We start from the raw sequence: 17,748 nt of genomic DNA, 5'->3' as shown, positions 1-17,748 counted from the left end.
CTCCCATAGTGGTGCTATACAAGGTCAAGCAGAAGGGCATGAAGGAGAGGTTTAAAGATGGCAGTAGGCTCAACATGACGAATGGCTCAAAAAATGAACGGGACGATAGGAGGACTTCTCCTTGGGTAGGAAAGCAAGGGGGCGAGGCCACTTCGGTTTGGGGCGATGCGACCATGAAACATGTAGTTTTGACATGCGAGGAAAGAAAAAAAATCATGGATGAGGATGCCAAGGGAGATAGAAGTCAACGACGATAGAGAAGCACAAAGAGGAAACTCCATTATGTGTGGCATATGACAGAGCAGAGGAAGCAGCAAGCAGGGGCGAAGCTAGGAAAAAAGTTTGCTGGGGTCACGTCAATGACAGTGGGTCATCCTCAATAAATAGATAGTGTTTAGTACTAAATTAATGAAGCATTTTCTAATTTCATTGGGGGCAAGGGAGCTTCGTCCCTGACAGTGAGGATGAGCTAAAAAAGATATTTATTGCAACACAATTATAAACCAATATGACATACATATTCTTGTGTATATGTTCATTGTTCTGTGCCAATGTACGGGCATCCAGCTAATAGTGTATTGAATATTGATGTCAGATGATTACCAATTTCATCTCGCTGAGTAAAAGAGAAAACAAAATCATACGGTATATCTTAAGAGCACCTAAATCAGCAGATAGCCCCCGCTTTCGATAGAGCCCTGCGACGGCACGACCCTCCGAGGGCGTCGACCGCTACCCCCTCTCTCTCCGATGGCGTCCCTCGCCGCCTTCCACCCTAACCTCCCCCACGCCCACGGCCACCCCTCCCATCCCAACCCCACCAGCGGCCTCCTCCGTCTCCTGCCTTTATGCCGCCGCCATCGTGCCCCTCGCCGGCGGGGCCTAGGCCTCGCCGTCTCCGCCTGCGCCTCCTCCGCCGCGTCACCGTCTGCCGCCGGGCGAGGCGATCGCTCCGAAGCAGCCTCTTCGCTCGAGCGTTGCCTCGCGGCGTCCGCCCTCAGCGCCGCGGCACCCGCGGCTGCGTCTCCTCGCGTACCGCCGGCGATGAAGGGCGGGAAGCAGTACGGCGCGTTCGGCGCCGTCACGCTCGAGAAGGCCAAGCTTGACCTATCCCAACGCAAGAAGAAAATCATGCCCGAGGTAGCCAATCCTGTTATTTCCAGTCGATTAAAACTGCAAAAACAAGTGAATTTATGAGATAGGTTTAGGGAATTTCTGAGAGATATGTTGTCCTTGCCCCCTCGTTATTGAGTAACATGGCACTGATATATATGAATCAAGTAGGAGCCCGCTCTGAAATCAGATGGCTGTACAAGTGGACGGGGATACCAAAATAATGGATAAAGCCTGTTGGTGCGGAGAACCTTGTGTTTTTGTGTTGAGTAGTGTTATATATATTATTTGTGATGGTTAGCAAGTATAAGCACTACTCCTTTTCCATCCTTTTGACTTAGGATTGGGCTGTTCCTCCACCACCTGCGTCAGCACATTAACGAAATATCAAAATCAGGAGAACACAATAAGTTTGTACTGTTTGGGATTGAAACAACAAGACATAGATGCATGATGTTTAATGTACATGCCAATGGTTCAAACATCAATACTTAGGTATCCAATGTTTATTTATCATGAACTATGACTTGTACACAATTTTTAGTTGGTGTATTGAAATACAGATTAATTAAACATATGAGGCTAGTTTACTACAAAGTTCTCATTGCTGTTACCATCCATCATGTGCTTCTTGCACGTTGCAGCTGGCGACAGGTGGTGGTGGTGGAGATATTGGGAAGAGAATTGGCCATGGTGGTGGTGATGGCGGGGATGATGACGGAGATGATGACGATTACTTTGATGATTTTGATGATGGAGAGGAAGAAGATGGTGGACTTTTCAGGAGACGAATTGTTATACAGGAGGTGAAATTTCTGATATTTTCTTCAGAGAAGCAGCATCTGAATCCTGACAAAGATTGGGCTTGTTTGTTGATTACTGCTTGTTCTATTGCAGCTTTTTAATAGAGAGTTTATAGATGCTGTAATGCAAGAGTGGTGCAAAACGATGATTAGTATACCTGCTGGTCTCCGTCAGGCTTATGAGATGGTAGATGTTTGTCTTGCTCATTCTCATTGCATACTTTGGAATGGTTTGAACAGTAGACTAAATGTGATAGATCAATCTAGGGTTTGGTAAGTTCTGCTCAGATGGTGCGATTCTTGTCAGTGTTTTCAAGACCTACACACACTAGGTCTTTTTCACGAGCTCTACCTGGATGGCTATCCCGAGGTCTTGTTGGAAGGTAACACCCAAATCATTTGCACACTTCCTTCAGGCATTCTCTAGATATTGATATTGATATATGCAGTTTGGATGCTAGGCATGTGTTCCTAATGTTGCAGCTTTGTGCCCTTGGTACAGCTTGTGTTTACATTTCTCCGTACTTATGGTATTTCTCCATTCTATCACTATGAAAAATTAAAGGGCAGCGCTAGGTGCCGGTCGACCGGCCAGAGGCCTTAGTTGGTGACCCTGCATGCCGTATGATTGGCCCAGGAGCAGCCGTTGAATCTGTGCGTCCTCATGCCGTTGGGTCCTGCGCGCCGTACGATTGGCCCAGACGCAGCCGTTGGATCTGCACATCCTCATCTCGTTGGGTCAACCCACACGAGGAACAAAAGATCCCCTGCCTAGGCGAGGAAAAAGACTTCGTGCACGTGCGCTCCCGGTGAGGCGAGACAGCACCGCCACGCGTCACGCTCGCCACAGCATCCCCGCGTCCGTTGATGTCGTCGTCCCCGGTGAGGCGAGGCAGCACCGCCGTGCCGTTGACTCGCAGCTTTCCCCGTCACCGCTGGTCGCCATCTAGCAAAACAGCCTGTCGGTTGAAGCTTTGCGGTTGCGAGTTGTAGCATCACGGCTGGCCGGTTGTAGCGTCGCCGTCTTCCGCTCGCAGCTCGTCGCGTCGGAGGTTCCAGCATCGTCGGCAACGGGTTGTAGCATCCCGCGCTCACCATTGCCGCTTTCCCAAGCGACGGTGCCCAGCTCGCAGCGGTCGAGGTTGCAACATCTCGCGGTCACGAGTTCCCCAGCTCGCCTCAATCACCATTGCGCTTTGCGCCAGTTGAAGCTTTTTCCGTCACTGGTTGTAACTTTCTCTGGTAGCTTTTTGCGGTTGCGCACTGGCCGGTCAGCCTTTTCTCTCGCTGGTTGTACCTTTCTAGGCCGCTGGTCGCCCCCCCCACCCCGGGTCTCTGGCTCCAGCAAAAAAAGGCACCGATCACAGCATTTGGTGCTGCTGGTTGCAGCCCTCGCTTTCTCTGGTTTCAGCAAAAAAAGGGTGCTGGCTGCAGCTCGTTGCCGCTCCGCCTCGTGCCGGTCTCAGCTCCACTGCAGCCGGTTGCAGCACCCTGTGCAGCACGTCAGTGCCGCGCAGCTTCGCCGGGCCTCGGCCGCAGCTCCGATGCACGCCGGGGAGCGTGAGAATTGATGGAGGGAGAATCCCGCAACGCCGGGGCGCGGGGGGAGGTGCTCGCCGCAGCGGTTGATGCGAGACGAGAGAGAGAGAGCAGAAAGAAATTGAGCGAGGGAGAACGGCGGATGGGAGAGGATAAGGTTTGATAGGAATGGGCGAGGTGGAGAAGGGGATAAGATAAGGGAAAGGATGGGCATGGTACGTGGGCACCACGTGGACGCCCGTCCGTGAGAGGCGACCGGCACGAGGCTGCGCTGGTCGTCCGGCTCAGAACGTTTCCCAAAATTAAATCCTAGTGCAGTAATTGGGTTTCTTTCGTCCGTCATGGAATTTTTCAGAAAAGTTCCTCTATTTCAAAGAAGTCAACCCGCAGTCCTGTTTTAAATTAAAACGAATCGTTATTTTCGTATTTTACACAACAGTCCCCGTCTTTTCTTGAAATCTACCCGCCGTCCGGATTTAAGTCACACCCGAACCGTTATTTTACATTTTTCGAAACCCCCCCTGATGTTTTAGATAATTCATCTGCGGATCATATTTAAGTCAAACAAATGCTTTTTAAAATCATCCATATCTTTTAAACCGTAACTCTGATTTGAACATGTTATATATGAAAAATATGTAGAATATGAATATGAGATTATTTTTACCTGTTAAGTATTTTTAAATATTATTTTGGAATATATTTGAGTCAAACCAAATGATTTTCTAAATTATCTGTATCTTTTAAACCGTAACTTTGATTTTAATATATTATATATGAAATTTTATTAGAAAAATGTGTGGAATCTAAATATGATGTTAATTTTACCTGTTAAATATTTTTTAAATATTGTTATGGAAGCAAACTTATAATTTATAGCGCAAGATTCGTTTTTTTCATATCGGCAGCGATCCGGATTGCAAATAAACACTCCACTATAACCATATACGGAAAAGAAAACATCGATAACTACACATGCATACCTCTGAAAAATGTCGCAGGGGAAAACAACAGATTTCTCATCGCGAGAGTGAGAGAGAGAGAGGGAGAGGGAGGGGGAGGGAGAGGGAGAGGGGGAGGGGGAGGGGGAGGGAGGAGAGGGGGAGAGAGAGACGCCTTAGGATTAACCATATTCAACACACATTTTTTGTTGTTATGTGTGAACACCGAGGCCATCGCCGGCGAGGGTGAGAAGGAGGATAAGTGACAACACAAATATGATGCCTCACAAAAATAAAGGAGATGGACCTATTGTGGTCTTGAGCGATGGTTGTTGAGTTAAGAGCGTGTGTTATGTTTTCTCTCCTGTTGCAACACACGAGCTCTTTTGCTAGTAAATAAGAAAAACAGAAGAACATGTCAAGCTGAACACATTGAAGCGATAGCTAGTACAGTGGCTGTGAAGGTAGAGCTGTAGGCAGATATTTTCATAATTCATGCTGGCCGGATACTGTTTGTTCATCTGTAGATGTGGATTCACACTTGGCAGTTCATGCTTTATGTCAATCCTTGCTCATCTTTCGGTTGCTGGTTATTTCTGAAATCATATTTGTTTGTCTCCATTGGAATGCCAGATCTACTTATTAATTAATATGCATCCTTCCAAGTTGTCTCATGTGTTGCTGAACTAAACAATAACTGCTTACATATGATGGGTGACTTGGTTTCGAACCTTGAATATTCATTACCACATCAGTGCTACCATCGCCAGTTTTAGTTATTATGTTTTCTTTGTAATGCAGAACACTTGCAGATCCTTCATTCCCACATAAGATGGCTTTCGAGTTCTTGGCTACTTTTGCCTCATCTGTTTGGTGGGAGATGAATATTCGTAAGGAGAGGTATGTTGTACCTTATCTGATGTTTAATAGGTCAATACTTACTACTTCATCTAAACCATGTTACACCTTCAAGTAATCAGGTTTGAGCAAGAATGGGATTTGGCCGTTGTCAATGCTTTGACTGCATCATGTTGCAACCTTGTGGTTCTGGGGCTTCTGGCACCATGCCGTTCATATGGGAGTACATCCCGATTCGACTTCCAAAATGCCATTGAGAAACTTCCTAACAACATATTTGAGAAGAGTTATCCTTTGAGAGAGTTTGATCTGCAGAAACGAATTAGTGCATTCCTTTACAAGGCTGCTGAGCTTAGCCTGGTCGGGGTAGTTGCTGGATCTATTCAGGGTGGTATGTCGAAAGCCCTATCCGCAAGGAAGGATGGCAGGTTGGCTTGGTCATTAACCGTTTCTTTGTCCATTAAAACTTTCTTCTGGTGGTTCTCTAATCCATTCATGGAAAACTTCTGTCAATCCCTTGGTAGGTTATCGGTGACCCTTCCTAATGTTAGCGCCAATGCCCTTGGTTATGGAGCTTTTCTAGGATTATATGCAAACTTGCGATATCAATTATTGTGTGGACTAGATCAATATATGATCAAGCGCTTTGATGTTCTTGGCATGGCAATCTTCATTGGTACAACACTAAGGTAAATCTACACTGACTGTCTTAGTGCATTAGTTTTACATGGAATATCTCACAGGCGAATGACTTCCTGTTGTCAGTATGTATAACAGCAATGCCAGTTATACTCTCTCTGTTTCACTATAGCATGCATGCTAGGAAGTACAAAATTTGAGTACCATGTGATGGAATTGGACGTTACTTCAATTTTGTGCTTACGGAACAGAGTTGTTAGCTGACTGCCCAGGTTAATTTATTGACAATACATGCCATACTAGTATATTACTCTTCTCATAATTGTCATGTTGTCGAGGCATGGTGAGAGTATGAGCTAAATCCCGTGTTTTTTTTCCTTTCCCTCTCTCTAGATTGACGCTTGGCTTCCATTGTTTCATCTCACTGTTGGTGCTGGATACTAGTTTAGTTGTTGACAACTTGACATTGATAAGCTATATTTGCAGTCTGCCGCCCCTTATCTATGTTTGCTTGATGAGTCAATGATAAACAGACATTTTATTGATATTCTTGTAACATTCTTACCTTGGAATGTGAAAGTAGAGAGAAATCAGGCATTTGGCACTGGATCTAAACTAGTCAAACATATAGATCAATCAGCTAATGTCTAAATACCCGTTTTCCTAGCTTGACTAAGCTGCCCCTAGACGTTTTATATGGTTGTGAAGGGGAAGAAAGGGCAGCGCTGGGCCCTAGGAGGGAAGATGCCAACAGGAAAACTGAGCTGTGTGGAGGTTTGAAGTCCTGTGAGATCATGGTGGTGCTGAGCTCCGGGAGGTCTCAGCGGCAAGTTGGGAGCGTGAAGTCCCTCTGATTCGGCCTATTGATAACATTGCCCAATAAGGCCCACTCAGAAACCCTAGTACCATCTCTGCCCCCCCCCCCCCCCCCCTCTCTCTATTGGTCACTCTTTCCTTCGTCCTCTGTTTCATGCAGCAACATCGGCGACGCATGCTGCTCCTTCCCTTCCCCGCATCCCTCTCCTCTCCTCTCCTGCTGCCCCTGCCAGAGGGCCTCACTTAACGCATGCACCATTGCCAATGGCCAAAGCGGGGTCGTTGGCCTCTGCCCAGCGCCTAAGTAAGCACCTTTATGCAGCCTAATTTTTCCATACACGGTCAATATGTCATTTGTAGATAAGATAAAAACCATACAATTTTTATTGTCAATGCATTACATAACATGGGTTTCCCGGGGTTTTAATGCAAAGCCAGTGGCTGTTTCCTGCCATTAACATTCGGGAAAAGGAAAGCACTGGCCTGTTTGTTTATTTGAACTGGTGTGTTACTGTTTTTCGACCAGGTACCTGGAAAACTCTCAACCTATAATTATCAGTTACCACATTCCAAAAAAGTATCTAATCCATAAATATGAATTCATTCATCCTTAGCTTGCTTTGCTATGCAGTAACTGCTGGATTTGACCTTGCTATCCTTGATCTAGTGTGCCTAATTGTCTAGGTTTTGGGTTAATTTCAGTTTAGTTTCATGCACCAACCAGTAGAACCAACAATCTGAACTGACTAACCAACTGGTTCATGAAACTTAATATGGTATCAGAGCCAAGAGGTCATGGGTTCAAGTCTCGGTGTCATCTAAATAAGAAAGTTGTTTTTCCCTTCTTCTGTCCACGGTTAGGCCCATCTTCTTGTTTTTCCCTTCTTCTGTCCACGGTTAGGCCCATCTTCTCCCATCAATTGGGACTATTTTTTTCTTTTGAGGCATAAAGCAAAAGCTTAAATTACTGCGAGGGCACATCGCCCCTTACAACTTCAGCAACTTGTGCTGGAACATCGTACTCCCAAAACAGTGCATTATCACCATTATAACAAAGGCCTATTTTAGCTAAACAGTGGGCCGCCATATTTGCTTTTCGGCAGCATTTCTTAATTTCACAAACGGAGAACCACGTCCTCATCTGCATTTTCAGGTCATCCAGCACCACAGCGTGTTAAGAGAAATCCATTGCCGGGTTACTCATGGCGTTGGCCAGCCGCTGGGAGTCCGTCTCCATCTCCACACGAATAGGTCCCAGTTCAGACGCCAAATCAAAAGCATGTGTCATTGCCCAAAGCTCCGCCGCGTATGCGCTGGAGGCGCCAACAGTACGCTCAGCCTTGCAGGCCACCACAGTACCTGCATGATCCCTAACAATAACCCCCATGCAGCGTTGTCGGTTTCGGATAGAAAGAAGCATCAACATTAAATTTCAGAGTGTCCAGCCGGGGCATTTGCCACTTTGAATCCTCCCTATTCCTTTGCACTTTTTTCTTTGGCCATAGTTCCAGGCACTCGGCTCTATCAATTCTGGCATCATGAGCAATCGCCTGCCGGAGCCTTTCCTTCTCCCCATTCCTCTTTTTATTTCTGTTATTCCACCAGTGCCACATAAAATGAAAAACTTCCATTCTTTTTTGTTCAGGCAACCCCCAAATGATGCCAGAGCCTCACCGGCAGAGGCAGTGGCCTCAAGTCGCCCTCTAATGCATTCTAGCTCAAGAGCCCACCCCACAACACTTCACCTTTTTGCATTTTATAAACAGGTGTGCGCTGTCCTCTTGCACAGACCCACACGTGGGGCATCTCAAATCATCAAGGACCATGCCTTTTCTACTCAGGTTTGCACGGACGGCAAGGGAATCGTCGGCGAGTTGCCACACTAACATCTTGATCTTGCTGGAACAAGCCATTCTCCATATCCTCTTCCAGAAACTGTCATCTCAAGCGATCAGTCCGCCAATACCACTGGAGCTGGAGGTTCCCCTGTCATTGCCATTCAGCCCTGACAATTGTGCATGCAGCTTGTATGCCATCTTAACTGAATGCAGGCCCTTTGAATCATAATGCCACGCCATGAAATCACCCATGCCATCACACAAAGGCATGTTCAGGATCAAATGAGCATCAACATGCATGAAGGTGTTCCTCACCAATTGCATGTCCCACTTCCCATCAATCGGACTAATTAGCTCATCCACGGTCTCCAAGAGATTCCCGTTTCTTGGTGTAGTGACACCCCTTGACCAGGCCCTGGGGATCCAAGGATCTCGCCAAATATTCACACTTGAGCCCCCCTCCGTGAGATAGAAACATGACATAGCAAAGGCGGGGATCGATTGCACTACTGCCTTCACTAGTACCTCTTTGCCTGCCTTAGTGATTAACTTTTCTATCCATCCCTGAATTTTCTCCCAGATCTTATCCTTAATATAGGCAAAAGTGTTCCTTATAGATCGTAACCCCAGGTAGCGACCATTCCAAGCCATGTTTGTTATACCCAAAGGCTCCATGCTGCCTTCCTCCTCTTCTCATCCACATTAGGGTTGAACCCGAGCGCACTCTTCTCGATGTTTATGCACTGTCCCGAGCAGTTTTGGTACAACTCCAGGATCCTTTTTAACGCTTCGGCTTCTTGTTGTTTTGCCGTAATGAGCAGCAGAGAATCGTCCGCGAAGAACAAGTGTGACACATCGGGTGCAGCAGGGCACACTCTAATACCACTAAGGGCACCTCTCTCTTCTCCATCCCGCAGCAGCGTCGACAAGCCTTCTGCATAGATCACAAATAGGTATGCTGAGAGCGGGTCCCCCTGCCTTGGGCCTCTCGATGGCATGAATTGCTCCGTTTGGGATCCATTCAGCCTGATCTTGTACTTACAGTGGTCACACACCTCATGATCACCTCTACCCATTGTTGACGGAAACCAAGCTTGGTCATCATGGCACGCAAGAAACTCCACTCCACGCGGTCGTACGCTTTACTCATGTCAGCTTTCACCGTCGCGTAGTCCTCCTTCCCACCCTTTTTGTTCAGAAATGTGTCAACTCGTACGCCACAAGAACATTGTCAGTTATCATCCTTCCACTAACAAAAGCGCACTGGCTCTCGGATATGATATCTGGCAGGACAAGCTTCAGGCGGTTCGCCAAGACTTTTGACACCAGCTTGTATAACATGTTACAAAGGCTAATGGGTCTCAAGTCCTTTATACGAGATGGGGTTTTCAACTTCGGTATAAGTACCACAAAAGTATCATTCCACCCCTTCGGTATCGGACCCCCATTGAGCACGTGTACAATCTCCTTCAACACTGATTCACCCATGAAATGCCAGCACTTTTTGTACATCAAAGACGGCATGCCATCTGGCCCGGACGCCTTCAAGTCCCCTATGTTGTGAAGGGCAACTTTAACCTCACCCTATGTGAACTCCCTACACAAACAATCATTCATTTGGCGGGTGACCTTCGGTATCACTTTATCAAGTAGCTCGTCAGTACGGGTTGGGTTCCCTCAGATGAGATGAATAATTCCTGAAAAAAAGAGCACATAATTAGTTAGGTCGGCCCCCGCCTCCACTACCACTCCGTCATCTCTCCACAACGCCGAAATTCTATTTCGCTTCTTCCCGTTTGAGGCATATGCATGGAGAAATTTAGTGTTCTTATCTCCGTCTCTCATCCACCATACATGTGCACGTTGTCTCCATTTGATATGAACCATTTCCTCTAGCTTCTCCACCTCACACCTTAATCTTGTCTCCTGCCTTACCTTCCTCTCCGACACGTCCTCCCTCATACATGCCCCCAGGTCCTTCTTCGCCCTTCTAAGCCTACCTTCCAGCTCACCCATCTCTCGGCTCAACTATTGCATACGTCCAGCCACAACTCACAGTGCATCAGACACCTTTTCTCCCATGTTTCCACCACCCCTCTCCCATGCCTCCTTGATTACCTTCTCACATCCATCCTCTTGGAACCATCACGCCTCAAAGCGGAAAGAGTTGTCCCTTTCTTGCCAGCGGTTTTCTTCCCCACTCGTACATACGATGACGGGCCTGTGATCGGAGTGCCGCGGCTCGCCATTAATCACCATGAAACCATGGAACATACCGCATCACTTCAAGTTAGCCGTCGCTTTGTCTAATCTTTCACAGATATAGTTGCTCACATCATAATTATGATTTCTCCAAGTAAAGGTGTCTCCATTGTAGCCCAAGTCATCTAGCTCACAACATTCCAACTCTGATCTGAAATTGTTCATATATTAGACAACACCTCATTGAAATCGCCAACACACAACCACGACCGCCCCTCTTGGTGTTGTTGCTTGAGAGTGCGCAGAACCTTCCAGGTCTCCCTCTTCCTCTCCATGTCTCCCTCTTCCTCTCCATTTTAGACTCCCTGTACACCCTTGTTAACCTCCAAACCACCCCCTGTTCATCCCTAATGTCCACATCTACATGCCGCCTCCCCATCGACCGGAGCGAGACCTGCAACCCTCTCTTCCAAAACAATGCCACCCCCCTACTGCCATCCAGATTCTTCACAACCATGCTAGCGAGCCCTAGCTTCCACCGAAATCTCTCCAACTCCTCATATAGTTTAGTCTCCGCCAAGAACAAGATGTCGGGCTCCTCCCGTCTCCCCACATCAAGGAGACCTCGAACTGCCGGGCCGTTCCCGAGCCCATGGCAGTTCCAGCTTACAATCCTCATTAATCCCAGCGGGGCTGCTCCTGCAGCTCGGTCGATAAGTCTGTGTTGATTGTGCTCTTCTCCTCGTTCGCCTCCTTGGTCCTTACCTTTTTGTTTGCTGGTTTCCCACCTTCCTCATCAAGCTTACTCCTCTTCTTACCAATTACTTCCTCCCTTCCCCCCCCCCCCCTTGCTTTCGGATCCCCCCTTCTCCCTAGTCACCCTCTTATACCTCCTACCCTCCACCTTCCTGCCCTCTCTTCCATCTTTGCCTGCCTTCTTATTATCTGCTTGCTTCTTTTCCCTTTTCCTCTCCACAGACTCACTCCCATCCCCTTTTATTTTGTTCGCCTCCTCCTCTCCTACCCCTTGACCCCCCTTTTTTTCCTGCCTCCCTAGGCTATCATCCAGAATGGCCTTCCCCCTCCCTCCACCTTCTTTTCCTCCCGCAATCTTATCTTCCTGAAACTCTAGTTTCTTTCTCGCTTGATCAGAAGATCTTTTACCGCCCTCCAACTCCTTGATTGGACTGGTTACCTCCTCCCCACCCTCTCTCCCAGGTCCCTTCTCATCATTTGAGGCCTTCTCCTCATTTGACTGTGAGCACTTCCTCCAAGATTGGCTATCACTTCCTGACCCACCGCTGACCCGTCCAAAACCATAGCTCATGTTCCCACTATTACTTCTGCCACTTGGCCGCCATACCCGATCCTCCTCATATGTCCTCCTTTTCCCCATATCCGCCTTTAGCCACCTGCCGTACTGCGATCTCTCCCCTTTCTTTAGCTTGATTGCACATTCTTTTTCTTCGTGGCCCAAAATACCGCATGTATAGCAAAAGTTCGGTAGGTACTCGTACTCAAACGGGCACGAAGACTCCTCATCATCCTCCTCCTTCTCACATAGTGCCATGGCCTGCTTGCCCCTCCCTTCTTCCTCATCATTATCAAGAGTAAATCCTCTCATCAACGGTTTAGCAATAGGAATCCGGACTTTTAATCCGGAGGTACTTTTCCCACCGCTTGCCCTTCGAGACCCATATCCATCTCCACAAACTGGCCTAACATCTCTCCAATCTGCTCGCCGGACTCATTCATCATCCCTGGTGGAAGCCAGTAAACCCTCACCCAAATAGGCACATCCTTGAATTCATACTTTCTCAATCCTCCTGCCCGGGACGTAGTCCTCCATGACAATCAGATCTTTATCGAACATCCATGGCCCATCCTCTAATGCCTTCCCCTTTCCTAACTCCTGTTTGAAAGTGAACAAAAAGATGTCGATCCCTTTGATCGGGCACCATGCTTTACCCAGCGTGAGTGCGACTGCTTCGGGGTGCGCAGGCTTTTTAGAAAGGATTTTTCCCACTGCTTGCGGCTCGCCCCCCTTCCCTTTCTCCTTCGCTGACACCCGCAGCTTGACACCCTTCCTATCTACCTCGGACAGCCTCATGTTCTCCATCAACCCTGCTACTCTCTCCATGGATCCTCTCCAATCCAGCCACTCAGACCAGCTCACAAGCAAAGGGAACAAGGAACTGTAGTTGGTGATTTATGACCCCGTGCCCCAGGCTCACAAGGGAAGATTTGGGGATGGTGGGAATGGGGCCCCGTTCGACGGATGGGGTTTGCGTCAGACCGAGGACAAGGGAGAGGAGCGGATGGCTGGCGGCGAGCCGGCGGCCAGATCCAAACGGGACGAAGGCAGATGCGGAGAGGGACACAGTCTCGCACGGAATCGCCAGACCACAACGCAAACTGTCACCCAGTTGGAACCGACCTAGTACCTCCACTATCAATTGGGACTATTGGTTCTACTGGGTGGTGCATGAAACTTAATAATTTCAATGGTCCCTTAACATCTAGACATCGTTAAGCATGAAACAATCCTGTTAGAAGAAGTCAGCTTTACAGACTTTCCTGGTAGCCATCATCTGAGATTTCTTAAAAACTCAAATTTGAAACTTGTTTGACAGAAACAAAAATAAAATAAAGTGCATGCGTTGCTAAACTCAAACCCAGAACCTCAACCTTCCAATTCTTCTAGGTTAAAACCTCCCGATTAAGCGTTACTGCTATAATTTAGGAGCACCTATGCGTCAGACAACTGTTTTTTTCTTTTTCAGTTTCAGTTGATTTCCCCTCTCTCCCTCAACCTGAAATCCAATGGCTGCTGCTCTTCTTCCTCCAGAAGCGTCACTGTTCTTCTTCCTTATGCTTCCTCCCTTGGGCGATGTCCTGACTTGTCCTCACCAGCGACGCTGTGGCCGGTCCTGGCTCACCCTCGCCCGCGACGCCACACAGCATCCCCGGCTCAAGCCCGCCTCTGTCTAATCCGAGCAGCATCAGTACGAAGAAGCCCCCAACCTGCACCAGTCAACCCTCTTCCTGCTCTACCGCAGCAACGCCACAGCAAGCCGCGTCGTCCCTGCTTCCGCTGAGGTCCTGGCTTTGCCTTGCTGGCGACATCGCGTATGGCCATGCTGTCCTTTCTAGCCAAGTCGACTGATCTGAGTTGCATTTTCAGGCAACTGATAAAGAGCAAAACTGCTATAATTTAGGTCGTGCAATCTTATCTTGCAATCTGCAGTGGTATTTGAAATTCTCCACTGATCCGCAGAATCTTTGACCCAAACGAAAAACCGGTTTTCGCTGGTTATTGACCAAGATTGTTCTCCCAGTTTTGTAACTGCCCCCAATATTTTTTTTGAAAGCTCAGACTGCAGGGCAAAAACCCATAGCATTTCATTTTATTCCTTCCAGCAATACAAGAGGTAAATACAAAGGCAAGAGGCCCAATAAAAAGAAAAGAAAATTCTAGTTACAACATGTACAAAAGGTCAGAGAGGAACTCCTTTAAAGGAGGTAAGTTGGATACCCATCTGAGAAGTTTTATCTTTGTATCTAGCCTTAATCCTGTGTGCCAATAATGAAATATCATGGATAAAGCCAGCTCTCCATCTACCAAGAGTAGGTCTTTCATTTCTGAAAACTTTGCCATTTCTAGTGATTCAAATATTCCACCATGCAGTAAACACCACCTCAGCAAAAAATGGCTTGGCAAAGTGGCTTTGACAGCAATATCAGTCATCATTTCCAGCATGCCAGTAAATTTGCAGATAATTCCAAATTCTGATACTAAAATTACACTGAAAGAAAAGATGGTTCCTGTCCTCCCTAGAATGGCTAGGGCAAAGAATACAGTTATGTCCATCAGTTATATTCCAGTGTCTCCTCTCCAGCATATCCTTGGTCTTCAGCCTATCCATGATCAACATCCAGGCAAAAACCTTTATCTTTAAAGTGCAGCAACTTTTCCAAATCCACATCAAAAGTGAATTAGGAGTAATTGGAGAGTGGATCATCTCATAATACCTCTTAGCTGTATATGACTTGTCAGAATTGCTCCAGCTCCAAATATCATTTTTATTCTGTACGCTGTTAAAATTTGCCAAAAGGCCCTGAATTGCCTGCAATTCCTGGAATGCATTTTCAGACGAAGGCAGGTGGAAAAGGGTGGATAAATCAGAGCATTGCAACACCTCCTAGACAGTATTAAAGGGGTCCCTTAGCAAAAGAGAAGCCTTTGATAACCTTGTTGCAGAGGAACCACAGGTTTAGAGAGCTGCCAAAAATCATTCCAAAAAAGGACTGTTTCCCCTCTATTAACCATCACCCATGACATATTCCTGTAGGAATCCACCAGACCTAAAATATCCTTCCACCAAAAGGAGCCACAGAACATAGTTGCATGAGGTACCCTACATCATAGTATGAATTCCAAATAAGTTGAACCCAAGGTATATCTTCCTTATTAGTAAGTTATTATATAATTTGTTTGCATCATTTGAACAGCCAATTTAAAATTCCCAGACCACCCTTTTTTTTAGGTCTACAAATCAAATCCCAGGCAGCCAAAGAGGGCGTAGATTCCTGTTTATTCTTCCTCCAAAAACATTGCCTCTGAATTCTCTGCAACTGTTAAGGATCCCAGGTGGAATTTTCAAACTGCACATAAAGAAGATTGGCATAGAAGATATAGCAGACTTTAGCAATTGCAACCTTCCCCCCTAAGCAAGGAAGGAGGAGCTAGCTGTGAGTCTCCTCTCCACAATTATTGGTCTGGTAGTACCTACTGGAAGACCCAGGTAAGTAAAGGGCATCTTGCCCAGATTACAAGTAAACACTCCAGCCAGCCTAGCAGCCTCTTCTCCACTCAAGTTAATTGGCACCAAGGAAGATTTATGATAGTTGACCTCCAATCCCTGTTTTTGAGTCGAACGACTAGTCGTGACTAGTCGATGAGTCGTAACTGAAAGTCGACTCAAACACCTCGACTAGTTCAGGCTAGTCGATCTCCCTGCCTTGACCCCCCTTCCTTGACCCCCCTTCTACATTGGAAATGTTTACCACGAAGAGGGGACAGAGGATCTCCCTGCCTTGACCCCCCTTCTACATTGGAAATGTTTACCACGAACCCCATTAAGCAAAAGAGAAGAAGTTCCAGAGGATAGCAACTCCTGCACCCAAGAAATCCACTTATTATCAAAACCCTTAGCCCTGCTCATGCCCTTGGTAAACAGCGAGTTGGTTATTTACGGAGAGTGTCAGTCATGGACTTTTCAGAAAAATAAAGAAGACTTGAGTGGTTTCTGTTTATTTTCAGATTAAAGAGTAGTTAACCCGAAATTTGCTGCATTTTTATACTATAGTTTAGGTGCTTTGATCTTCTTTGAACCGAATTTCTTATATTTGCTTTAGTTCTAAAAAGCTCCATTTTGTATACTTTCCTTGGCCACTCCATTCACTTACTCTATGTAGCAGTATTTTATGGATGCTACGTTTTAGAATTAAACATGGTGTCATATGTACTGCAGATTCATGAATATTCAGATAGGTGAATCGTCAAGGCGCGCATGGCTTGGAGAGGAAGCTGATCCACAGTACTCTGATCGATTACTTAGGGCATACACCAGACCAGTGGAGGTTACTACTGCTGCGGATCAACAAGAGTCAAGGTGGTTTATATCCAAGGATGCAGTTGTGTCAGGCCTTGGTCTTCTTGGCATCAAGCAGGGTGGGCCTGAGGCACAGCTGTCCAAGCCCCGGCGAAAGAGAGTAATCCGCAAGAAAGTTGCATCAGGTTGAAATTAGTGGATTTGCTTGCGGTGCTGGAACAATTTTGCTTCAGTTCCACTCCTACCGTGCTGAGAGTCATACCAGGTGTGAGCAATGAGGAAAGCCATCATTGAGAATCAGAGGCCAGTTTACCGGCCAAGGCATCGAAGTGGGGTGGTTGAGAGCTTCGAGCCGTTTGCCATTTTGTATGTTTTGTTGATTTTTGATAATAATTGACATCTCAATTTCTCGCAATTTTCTGAGCCCAATTAGGCACACTTAGGTTGGCTTGAGAATTGACATTACTGTCGGTAATGTGAGAAATGATATCTGCATATTTTGTTTGGACCAAGCAGCTTTTAGTGTATGCTTGTAGCGCGGAGGTGAGGTGTAATAATAGCACTTGGTCGGGTTGCCTTTGTCTCAAAGAAAAAGAAATAAACTTGGTCGGGTTGCCCAAATATCCATAAGGTCTCCAAAGTGGAAATTTGAGCAGTTCCGGTAGGTACTAGCAGATCCATAGCCGCTCTGTGTAGTATAAAATGTGAATAATTTTGCTTTGGGAATACACGGGTATACAACCTGCAAATATGATACTCAGGTGCCATCATTCTAATGAAATGGTACAGTAGTCTTGCATGCACGTGCTGCCCGTTCTGTCTGCTAAACTAATTCATGTATTTATTTGACCTTTATCAACTCAAAATCATTCATATCTCTTTAAAAAAATTGATTTCAATTTTTATATATTTGAACTCATGGCGAGGAGACCTTTAAAACAAGGTGGACCCTTGAATATATGTGAGTTTAAAAACCGAGATTCCACTCATTTCATAATAACATGTTTCACTAATTTCAAAACTGATTTCACATATTTAAAAATAGATTTGACTCAATTTCATATAAGATATTTCACTCATTTGAAATAAATAAATTCATAATAACATATTCCACCCATTTCAAAAAGGGAAATGATTCCATTTAGCCGACTGATTTTTTGAGTCCTGCCGTCTCCCAAGGGCGACGCGTGTCCTAGTGGGCCTAGGCACACTCCCATCCACATCTCTTTCCTTACTCTTCTCCCCTTCCTCAGCCATCCAGCCTCCTTCATCACGTTGCGTCTAGAATGTAGAGCGCCCATGGAGGTAGCATTCAAGGAGCAGCTACCGGCTTCAACAACAAGCATCCATGAAGGAAGCATGTGAGCTCGCCGGCTGACACGAC

At 46.4% G+C, this 17,748-nt stretch overlaps 1 protein-coding gene across 1 annotated transcript; it reads left to right on the top strand.

The window, feature by feature from the left end:
- The first annotated feature begins 680 nt into the window (after nt 1-680).
- Nucleotides 681-16,876, top strand: LOC125508236 (uncharacterized). The gene is made up of 8 exons (XM_048672864.2): nt 681-1,140; nt 1,758-1,919; nt 2,011-2,103; nt 2,184-2,299; nt 5,198-5,296; nt 5,377-5,682; nt 5,779-5,943; nt 16,284-16,876. Exons 1-8 carry the CDS (start codon nt 751-753, stop codon nt 16,552-16,554), a joined length of 1,602 nt encoding a protein of 533 aa, XP_048528821.1. The 5' UTR covers nt 681-750; the 3' UTR covers nt 16,555-16,876.
- Nucleotides 16,877-17,748: the final 872 nt, after the last annotated feature.

This window comes from Triticum urartu, chromosome 5A (genome assembly GCF_056163025.1).
Source record: "Triticum urartu cultivar PI428250 chromosome 5A, HENAU_Tu73, whole genome shotgun sequence".
NCBI lineage: Eukaryota > Viridiplantae > Streptophyta > Magnoliopsida > Poales > Poaceae > Triticum > Triticum urartu.
Note: the sequence above shows the minus strand (reverse complement) of the source record. Positions and strands in the feature narration are given on the sequence as shown.